This window comes from Equus asinus, chromosome X (assembly GCF_041296235.1).
Source record: "Equus asinus isolate D_3611 breed Donkey chromosome X, EquAss-T2T_v2, whole genome shotgun sequence".
NCBI classification, from domain to species: domain Eukaryota; kingdom Metazoa; phylum Chordata; class Mammalia; order Perissodactyla; family Equidae; genus Equus; species Equus asinus.
Genome location: NC_091820.1, coordinates 137,226,740 through 137,237,942, shown reverse-complemented (window position 1 = coordinate 137,237,942; position 11,203 = coordinate 137,226,740). Strand labels below are relative to the sequence as shown.

At 53.7% G+C, this 11,203-nt stretch overlaps 1 protein-coding gene across 1 annotated transcript; it reads right to left on the bottom strand.

Annotated features, from left to right (window-relative positions):
* Positions 1-4,165: 4,165 nt before the first annotated feature.
* LOC123282707 (melanoma-associated antigen 10-like) lies at positions 4,166-5,390 on the bottom strand. Its single transcript, XM_070503225.1, has one exon. It carries the CDS (start codon positions 5,388-5,390, stop codon positions 4,284-4,286), a length of 1,107 nt encoding a protein of 368 aa, XP_070359326.1. The 3' UTR covers positions 4,166-4,283.
* Between the last annotated feature and the right edge of the window lie 5,813 nt (positions 5,391-11,203).

Sequence of the window (11,203 nt, the reverse complement as noted above, 5' to 3'; positions counted from 1 at the left end):
TCTGTCAGGAATAAATTATGTAATTGGTCCTGGTACATACATACTTTAGCTTCCAGGGAGCAGTTTCAAAAGTGAAGTTGATCTGCATGTGCTGCCAGGGGAAGACCCTCCATCCTTTCTATCAAGTGACAGAGGCGAGAGGCAGATCAATATGCATATCAGACCCTATGGACGTGGAATAAAACAATATGTTTTCATAGCATATCTATCTATCTATAGAAAAGACCATGGATGGCTTTAAAATAACACACACTAGACTTTTAACTGTGGTGACCTCTGAGCAGGAGGCTGGATTGTGGAGAAACTTTGAAAAGGGAATGCTGTGATTTATCTGTATTTTTAGAATTTTTAGCAATAGGAACACATTCACTACTACCTTTGCAATTAAAAGATTTATATAAAGCTCACAATAGAAAGTAGCTGTGTCAAAGCAACTGCTAGTTGATACAACAGACCAACCCTGACATTTGAAAGGCTAACACAGGAAAGTGTATTTGTTGTGCACATAAATTCTGACATGGTTTGCGAGGGGCCTTCCCCTCTAGGTGACCCAGGGATCCAGGCTGCTTCCATCTTGTGGTTCCACCATCTCAGTGCGGGGTCACTATGTTTACTGGTGAATCGAGGGAGAGAGCATGGAACCGGCATACTGGTTCTCAAATGCCTGGATGTGACAAACAATGTTTCCGCTCAGGTCTCCCTGGCAAAGGGTCGTCACATGACCCTCTGTAACTACAAGTGGCCTGGCAATGTAGTGTCTCCTGTGTCCAGGAAAGGCAGCTAGACAAGATATGGGTGAGCACTCTACAGGACGCCATGTTACATAGTAGGTGCCCAACATAAAGCAACCATTATAACTTGTTATGACAACAACCATGCTCATTGTGTGGAGGAGTTTCTGAGGTTACATTTGCCTTCAAATTCTCTGAAGTGTTAAGTGCCTACTATGCAACAGATGCTCTCAAATACAGAACCACATCTCACTCTAAGAGGATCCTGTCAATCTCAGCAGGTAGGGTCGCCTTCTTCACTCTATGGCACTTTTCTGCACTCCCTTTGCAATACCGTCTATAATCTCAGTAGGCTTCCTTCTGATGCAGGGGTGAAATCTTAGCCTGTGAGTCTCGGCTACCCTCCACAGGACTGAACTTCCCTGAACAGCGTGACCTCAGGCTCACTGAAAGCCAGGACTTTCCTGTGTGGCAGGTACCAGACCAGAGACAGTGGGAGAATGGTTGTTTTTTCTTTGTAAATTTGACCTAACACGTTCACAAGGGAACCATTTCTCACCTCCTAGGAGGATTCCAGGGTTCATAGGAATTCAGCTTCATTGGATGATTCCTCCTCATCTACTGCTTGTGATGAGGCGTTAGTTTCTGACCACTTTAATCAGCTCTTTCATCTGTGTATGTGTTCAGTTTCCAGCATCAAATAAGGAGCCTGTTAAAGTCCTACTGCAAACACCAGGATGGCTTCTCAAACCCTCTATGTAACTTCAGGGTTGTATCCCAGGCCCCAGTAGATTATAGGCACCATCAGACTCTACACACAGCCCATTTGGCAAACAGCAAGTGTGTCGAAGGCTCCCAGGGAGGGATGACCAGGTGTCTAAACGTCACAGTCCAGAGTAACCTTTTCCATGAAAGCGGCTGTGGCTCTCCGGGATCGAGGGTGAGCTGTGGGAGGGCACGGGGACCCCTGCGGGGAGTAGGAATGCTCTGTGTCACGGGGAGGACAGGAGGTTCTGTGCAGCCTCCAGAGGAGGCAGCAGTGACGAGTACGTCAGCCAACAGGTTCCAGAGTTGGATGGGAGGACACACGGGGGAAGACCAGAGGAAGGGTGCTGTCACACCAGAAAGAGCTGGGACTGGACAAAAATGGCGAGACCTGGAGTCAGCTCTCAACAAGCCTCGGACAATCCCCAAATTGTATTTGATTCTCATTGTTGCCTTCCTTCTTTAGGCCTGTTTTCACTAACCGGGCCTCAGGGTCCTAATTTTGTCACCTGAGAGACATCATGGATAACTGAGAAGAGAAATGAATGATGAGTCAGAAGGCGGGCCAGAGGCTGGGATGGGTGGGAACAGCATGGCTCTAGATGAATCTGGACAGGGGTCTAATCTGTCTGTCGCTTACTAGCCATGTGATCCTGGGAAAGTTAGCAAGTGCTGTGAGTCTCTGGCTCTTCCCCTTGAAGGCAGTGGGTTGGTGAGCCCTGTCTTGTAGGACTGCAGGAATGGATGGGATGTGTGGAAAACATCTGGCACAGTGCCTGGTATATATGGGATCTTTGAGGACTGGCACTTATTTCTAGGATTGTTTTTCTTTTTACTGAGGAAGATTGGCCCTGAGCTAACATCTGTGCCCATCATCCTCTATGTTGTATGTGGGATGCTGCCACAGCATAGCTTGATGAGTGGTCCATAGGTCCGCACCCAGGATCCAAAGCTGGGAATCCTGGGCCGCAGAAGCAGAGTGTGCGAGCTTAACCACTATGCCACCGGGCCAGCCCCTCTAGCATTGTTTTGATCCCAGATTTTCCACTCTCTCCTCTGGAATTTTGCTTGTTTGTTATCCAGGTCATATCAGAGAATATGTAGCTTAAGAGGACATGGAAGAGCTAATCAGCCAAAAAGGATGTTTCATAAATAAAACTCAGTAAATCTTCCCAGCTAGAGGATATATGTGAAAATTCGGGGGTGGGGGAGTCTTCCCAGCTGGATGGAACACAGAGCTCCTAGAAACAGAGTCAAGGACCGACTCCTTGCCTCCCTCCAAGCTGCTCTTCATCCAGACCTCTACTTCCTTTCATTTCACCCCACCAAAATCTAGCCCTTGATTACAATTGGCCAATTAAACTCAATTAAGATTAACACCTAATTTATGCTGTGGGCTCTGGTTCTCCCAGGCCTGGGAGAGGAGTGCCAGGCCACTGACTTCTGGGAAACACTTCAAAGGAATGTCACCGTATTTCTCAGGAAATCCTTGGAGATGATGGCTGTCAAACACCACGTTCTTCACTGTGTTCAACGGCAATGCGACAAGAGCCCAGGACACCTTCCCTTCCTGCCCAGGTGGAGATTTCTCTCTGGTTACCTGTGATCCCTAAGAAACTCTTCAGAGAAATTTTCCAGTTCAGACTTGCCCCTCAGCCCTAAGACACACTGTGAGTCTGGCCATTGCCACCACCAAGCTTCATGACAACCAACTCCCACAGAAGGAATCACAGTTTCCCGAAGCCCCACACTGCCCTGGCTCGGGGCGTTTACACGTGAGCGCGCTCTCCTCGGGCCGCACCACCTCCCACCTTCTTTGACTTGTCCTGGAGGGGACACCTCACCATTTTCCTTCTAGGACTGCGGCTCCTAGACTCTCATTCTATGGTTGTGAGGGGCCCCTGCTTACCCTCGTGTCCCCACAGCTGACACAGAGCCACCAGAGAGCAGAGGCTCAGCAAATGTCTGGGGACGAAATGAGCCAGTGAGCAGAGAGTTGATTTGCTGCTATTTAATTTCTTCTACATTCTTGGATAAGTTAAGAAAATCTTGGTATATATCTCTTCATTTTACACAATGATAGTCTAAAAATGATAATTCAAAAAGGAACCATTTAATTTTTTTCTCTTTTACTGCTAAGTTCTTTCACATTTCCAGTGAAATTCCTATTCCAATGTCAAGTTATCTTGTTACAGAAGAAATAAAACAGAAGGTATTCCTCTTTTATTTTTTCACAAAATGGCAAAACTTTCTTTTAAACTGGATAAATAGCAATAAATGTGTGACCAATGTCATTCATAAACTTAGATTTGGAAGCTAACACATGTTCAATTAAAAGTAACAACATTTTAAAATGTAAAAAATAAAAGAAGAGGGGCCCGCCGGGTGGTATAGCGGTTCAGTTAGTGCCCTCCACTTTGGTGGCCCAGTTTTCATGGGTTTGGATCCCTGGCACAGACCTATGTGCTGCTAATCAAGCCATGCTGTGGTGGCGTCCCACGTACAAAAGATAGAGGAAGACTGGCATAGATCTTAGCTAAGGGACAATCTTCCTCAAGCAAAAAGAGGAAGATTGCCAACAGATGTTAGTTCAGGGCCAATCTTCCTCACCACAAAGAAGAAGAAAAACAGAAAGAAAAAGAAGATGATACATTTCAAAGTCACCCCTATGGAACAGGAACACAAAGCTGTTATGCCCTATAATACCCTCAGCCCCAGCCTGGCCCTCCACTGCTTAGATCATTGACTGCCTTCCTAAAACACAGAGTGAAGAATCTGCTTTAGACTTCACTCAGGGCAGGAGGAGCTACTGGGCACGGTACTACAACTTGCACTGGCCGTGTCAGTAGCATTATCCGTGCTGGCAATTCTGGCCTGAACTCTCTCTTCCTGATCTCTCAAAGCTTCCTCATACGACACTGGGAAGGACCTGGGGTCACCCCCAATGGCACTGGCCAAAAACTCCAGGACACTCATCTTGCTGGTTTCAGCATGGGCCCTGGGACCCCACAGGAACTCGTAGCGAGCAGGATCGCTGCTGGGCACCTGCCGGTACTCCACGTACTGCTCCTGCACCCAAACTTTAGTGATAAGCTCCCTGGGCTCCCCGTAGATGAAGTGCTCCCTCCCGGCACGCACCCCCATGACACTCAGTGCTTCCCAGACGTCCTCCTCAGGGGCACAGTCGCCCTGCAGGAGGATGACGCCCAGGAGCATCACCAGGAGGCCGGTATTGGGCATGCTCTGCTCATCGCTCAGCATCCCATCGTAGGTGAGGCCCAGGGTGGTGACCAGGACATAGGCGTGGTCGCTGGGGTCCACTTCCTTCACGTCAACGCCAAAGATGAGCTGCATGCACTCAGAGGCTTCACTGAAGATCACAGGGAAGTGGTCCTGGTAATCTCTGAGGACCATATTCAGCATCTCCGCCTTTGTGGTCGGCTCCTTTGTGTGATACTTGACAAGCAGGAACTCCACCAGCTCAGCCACCTTGCCATCAATCACATTTCTGGGAAAGGACGCAGTGTATGGCAGGGCCTGTGAGGTGCTCGGACCCTCCTCTCCTCGGCTGCTGGAGCTGTCGTCTTCAGACTGGCTCAGTGGAGGGGAGGCCATGGCAGTGGGGGAGGGGCGGGCACTCTGAGGGCTCTGGGGAGGACTCGGGGCCCCAGCGACATCATCAACCTCCTCTGGTGTGCTCGACAAGAGAGGATAGCAAGAGGAAGAGGAGGAGGAGGGGAAAGAGGAGGGAAAAGAGGAGGAGCAGGTGGAGGACGAAGAAGTATCCTCTTCCACAGCCACAGGAAGCAGTGCACCCACTGGGCCCTGCGTCTCGCTTTGGGACTGAAGGCCTTCCTCAAGCATGTAGCGCCGTCGCTTTGGAGCACGAGGCATGATGACTCCTGTCAGGGCAGCCGACAGGAGCGTGGGCAGGAGGAGACCAATGGGGACCCACGGGCCTGGGGGGAGAGGGAGTGTGAGCAGCCTTAGGTGAGAAACACACCCTTGGCGGCTCTGACAGAGGTGACTTACGGGCCTCCTCTTAGGGGCGCTCTCGGCTTCACAGGGCTCTGTTGTCCAGGGCGGCCTGTGTCCTAGGGATCTGAAGGAAGAAGTGAGTCGGCCCCTCAGGGAGCACCCAGCACAGCCCGAGGTTCTGGGGCTGACTGTGGGCTGGGGTGGGGTGGGCTCCAGATCTGTGGGGTCTGACAGGAGGGCTGGGCTGGACTCTGTGAGGTCGCCAGTGTTCTGGGGTGGGCGGTCCCCTCTGAGCTCACTCAGGGTCCTCACCTTTCCCCTGGCTGGTCCTGGGCCCCACCGTGCTGCTGCCCTGAGGCAGACCTCTCAGAACAAGACCATGCACCACTAAGACTGAGTAGAAGGAAGCGAGGGGGCCCACATCTGGCCACAGTTGCAGAGGGGCTAACAGGAGGCACCAAGGGACAAGAAGTGAGACCCAACTCTGTGGGTTCCATCTGTCCTGGGACGGGTGGTCCACTCAGTCTTCACCTCGACACCCTGCAGGGCCTGGGTCAACTCCTCTGTTGACCTGAGGCCACCCTCCTTCGGCCAAGGCCTGGATTCCCGAAGACACCGGAAGGGGAAGTGAGGGGGACTGAATCCACCCACCGATCCCGGGTGTCCCCACGGCAGACAGCAGGGTAGGGCTGGCCTGAGCTGCACGTGTCCCGGTGTGTGGGGGGGTCCCCAAACCCTCACCATGACCCCGGCCAGGGCCTGGGATCCTGCCTCTGCTGACCTGAGTCCAGACCCTCACATCGAGGCCCTTGCCCCCTTCCCGAGACACCGACCTGGAAATGAGGAGGGGCTCAGCCAGACAGGCCCTGCCGGGGGTGCCAGGGCTGACAGTAGGGCCAGGCCAGATTTCCGTGGGCCCCCTCTTTGTCCTGGCGATGGGGGTACCCTCACTCCTCCCTCGGGGTCCTCACCTTGACTCCTGGAATGTGTGTCAGCTGAGCAGATGTGCTTCCTCAGATGACCTGATGTCGTCCTCGCAGACCAAGGTCCTCACCTCCCTGAACCTCTGAGAGAAACCGGAGGAGATTGCACATCCACGCCCACCCGCCTGCCCCCACCGCCGCCATCCCAAAAGGCTGGCAGCAGGGACCAGCCCTGTAGCCTGGGGTGGGACTTCCCCCAGTACTCCTGTAGGTTATTCGTCTTTCCTCCTGGCCCCCCGTCTGGGACAGCTGACGTCTCCCCCTTAGACCAGGCCCTCTCCTCCTGAGGGCCCCCCACCTTCCTGCCCAGGCTAGAAGTGAGCATGCCATGTGGGACCACCGCTGACTGTTCCTTCCAGGGCTGAGAACAGGGAACAGCCAGATTCTGTGCCGTCCTTTCTTTGCTGAGGTGGGGGTACCTTCAGTCCTCAGGAAGGGTCCTCACCCTGACACCGGGCAGATCCTGGGACTCTGCGCTCGGCTGACCTGTCGTGTCCCTCAGACCAAGGCCTCACCTCCCTGACATCCCCCATCCCCAAGCATGTGTCAGGAATCCCAGCAGGCCACGTCCAGCCCTCCCTGCCCCGGGGCCTCCCTGGGCCGAGAACAGGGGAAGCTGGCCTCTGTGAGGTCCCTTCTCTTCTGGGGTGGGGGGAACCTCCATGCCCTCCGTTCCTCCCAAAGGCTCCTTGTCTGGAGTCCGGGCAGATCCGGGACCCCTTCCTCTGCTGACCAGATGTGGCTCCCTCTGCTGACCCGCCGACGCCCCACAGAACAAGGCCTCACCTGGCAGAGCTCGAGGCAGAGGTGAGTGGGCTGCACCACCTGCCGCCACCCCTGCCTGGGGTCTTCAGGGGTGACAGGGGCAGGGCCGATTTCAGTGGGCCCCCCTCTGCCTGGGGTGGGAGTCCCCTCATTGTCCTCAAGGTATTCCTAGTTACTCCTGGCCAGGCCTGGAACCTTCCCTTCTGCTAACCCGAAGTAGCATCCTGCAGGCCAAGGCCACCACGCCACTGAGACCCCGAGCAGGAAGTGGACGGGCCACCCCTCCTGACATCCTGCCTGGCCTCGCAGGACTGACCACAGGGGCAGATTTCTGCTGGGGTCGCCTATGCCTGGGCTGGGAGTCTGCTCAGTCGTCTCTCGGGGTCCGGGGACCCCACCCTCAGCTGACCTGAAGTCACAGTCCTCACCTCCCGAAGACTCCGGAGGCAGAAGGCTGGACACGCCTCCTCAGGTGGCCCTCTCTGGGGCCTCCCAAGCCCGAGCGCAGGGCCACAGGCTCCCTCTCTGTCCTGGGGTCCAGGGTCCTCAGCCCTCTCGGCGTCTCCCAGGGACTCCAGCAGGCCCTGGGCGCCCCCCTCTGGCCCCTCAGGTGCTGCTCTCTGACCCAGTCCCCGGTCTCTCGGACACCCGGATGCGGAAGGCGGGAAAGGCCGCCTCTGGTAACGGCGCCCCGGGGCCTCCTGGTGCTGACGGCAGGGGCGTGTTTCTGTGCCGTCCCCTTCTGTCTTCCCTCAGGGTCTTCAGCCTGAGCCCTGGCAGGTCCCTGGATCCTCCCTCTGTGGACCCAAAGCCCTCACTGCTCTGAGACCCCCGGGGAATCTGTGGGGGTCACCTCAGGCCACTAAGCCAGGGGACGCTCAATGCTGAGGGCAGGGGCTGGGAGGGAGTCCCTGGGGTCCTTGGCCGCCCTCTGCTCCTTCCTCAACCCCCAGCAGGGCCTGGCTCCGCCTCTGCCCCAAGTCCGCTCCCTCCCCCGGGCCCTCCCCAGCAGGCTCCTCTGAGGAGGGGGGCGGGGGCTCAGCAGGACCACCTCCCGTCCCCCAGCGTCCCTCAGGGCTGACAGCAGGGGCAGAGGTGGACGCCGTGGGCCCGGAGTCCTCCCTCCCGGGGCTCCCTGGGCACCTGGCTGAGCCTCGGCTCCTTCCTTCTGCTTCCCCGGATCTGGCCTCCCTCAGTGAGGCTCTCAGCGACCCCCGATCCGAGGCGGAAGCCGGGGTACACGTCACATCCGAACACCGTGGCCAGGGGTCTCCCAGGGCTGATGGCAGGGGCAGAGCGGCGTCTGGGGATCTCTTGGCCAGCCTTCTGCTGCTCTCCTTGACTCTCGCCCGCCCTGGGCCGCAGCCCCGCCCTGCCCCGTGTGTCTGCACCCCTCACCCCCAGGCTCTGACCCGTCGTTGTCTGCAGAGGGGGCGGGGAGCCCTCGGCTGACAGCCCTGCCTGGGGTCCCCCAGAGCGCACAGGAGGGGCGCGGGGCTTCTGTGGGCCTGTGCTCTGGGGCGGGGGCAGCTCTCCGGCCTCCCTTGGGAGGGTCCTCGTCCACCCTGGCCGAGAAGGGCTGCCGTCCCGGGGAAGGGCTGGTTGGGGGCTGCGGTGCCCAGGGCCGAGGGATTCACGGGAGAAGCCCCCTTCCCGTGGGGTCTCGACACCAGCCAGCCGGACTCTGCGAACCATTTCTTTTCGGGATCGCGTTTGTGCTGACGAGGCTGAGCAGCTGCGGGGGCTTCAAGATGCTCCTCCGGGTTTATGGTGACCTCCTATTGCATGCTCAGTGCAGGGATTTTCACTCATTTATCCTCCTTCCTAGTAAGAAATACATTGTACATGTCTGCCCACTGCGGGAGCCCTGTATCTACATCTAGAACACATTTGTAGCTGGTATGTGCTTCTAGACACCTGTTTGTACATATCACAGGAGTATGCAGCTATGCACATGTATATGCACGTATGTTCCTATTAGGTCTTTATAGCTATATGTAGACTATACGTGTGTATGCTTATTTCGTGAAAGAAAACCTTCTCTTTATGTGATTCGCTCTGATACTGCCTATTCCGTTTCTTGTCTATTCTTTAAATTCTATTAAAATGAGAATCTTTTGAAAGCCCAGTCCTCACGTGCTAAGATGGTTTCAGGTCGTTATTAGCACAGACTCCGGCCTCAAATGCCTTAATCAACCCATCTTTCCCGCCGTCCTGGTTTTGCCCCAGGGCCACTGGCCTGTGTGTCCTGAGGGCCTGCTTCAGATGTGTGCAGTGAAGCAGGAGCAGAAGTTTGAAACCTTTCCTCCTACCCATCCCGTCATCTGCATCTTTCCAGCCTACAGCCCTTCCCAACTTGACTGCCACTGCCCACGCCCCCACCCAAACACAAGCACCAGCTCACCACAGTCTTCAGTCTCCCCCAGGGCTTTCTCCTGTTCTGTTGTTTAGATGTCATTCATATTGTGTGTTGTTTTTGAAGGCTTTATTCTTTTTTAGAGCCTCTTAGGTGCCCAGACAAATAAGAAGGAAGGTACAGAGATTTCCTGCTTACTTACACCCTGCCCCCTCACATGCATCACCTCCCCCATTATTGACATCTCCCACCAGACTGGGACGTTTGTTATCATCGATGAACCTACATTGACACATCGTATCCCCCAATGCCCATCAGTTACATTAGGGTTCACACTTGGTGTTGTGCATTCTGTGAGTTTGGGCAAATGTGTAATGACATGTGTCCATCATTAGAGTGTCATCCAGAGAAATTTCACGGGCCTAAAAGTCCCCTGTGCTCTGCCTGTTGCGCCCTCCCCTCACAACCTCTGGCAACTGCTGTTCTTTTGACCATCTTCATTGATTGCCTTTTCCAGGATGTTCGTATAGTTGGACTCACACAGTATGGAGCCTTTTCAGATTGGCTTTGTCCACTTGGCGCTATGCCCTTAAGGTTCTTCCATGTCTTTCCATGGCTTGGCAGCTCATTTCTTTTTTGCACTGAATCATATTCCATTCTCTGGATGTACCACAAATTATTTACCCATTCACCTACTGAAGGACATCTTGGTTGCTTCCAAGTTTTGACAACTATTGGCAAAGCTTCCCTAAATATCTGTGTGCAGGGTTTTGTGTGGACATACATTTTCACCTCTTTTGGGTAAATACGCATATGATTGCTGGATCATATAGTGAGAATACGTATGTTGGGTTTTGTAACTGCCATACCATCTCCCAAAGTGGCTGTACCATTTTACATTCTCATGAGCAATGGATAGGAGTTCCTGCTGCCGCACTTCCTCGACAGCATTTGGTGTTGTCAGTGTACCAGATTCTCACTATTCTAACAGGTGTGTAGTTATTGTGTGTGTGTGTGTGTGTGTGTGTGTTTACTTTCATTCTCCATTCTGTGGCTTCCCAGGGTTGATTTTGGGAGTGGAAGACAGAAGTCCGAGCTTGATTGTCATCTTGGTCCCTACAGCCTTTCAAGCAGAACTGACAACTTTGCGCTATTCTGTCCTCGAGGAACATAGCATACTGCTCCCTCTGGGAGGACTTCGTCTACCTGAATTGATCAGTAAACTTGTATCACTGAGTTCATAAAGATCTTGTGTGTTTTCGTTTGGCTTCTTAGTTAAATTTTGGATCTTGTTGCTGTCGTGAATGGAGATTTTCTGTTACTGCACATGCTAAATAGTTTTTGCTGTGTTGTGGCAAGGCTCTTGATTTTCCTATAGTCGTGATCTGCCATCCACTCTTTTCCTGAAGTCTGTTTTTCGCTTGAATATTCAATGTTCCCATTCCTCTCAATTTTCTAGAAAGGTGATGATCTTCTCACACCCAATAGAAACTCTTTCTTTTCGATGCTCATACCTGACACTTATTTGGACACCCATGGCTCTGGCTTTGTGTTCCAGTGTGGCTTCAGAAAGGAGAGGTGACATCATGTATCTGTGACTTGTCTCTGACAAGAGTGCTTCCAGC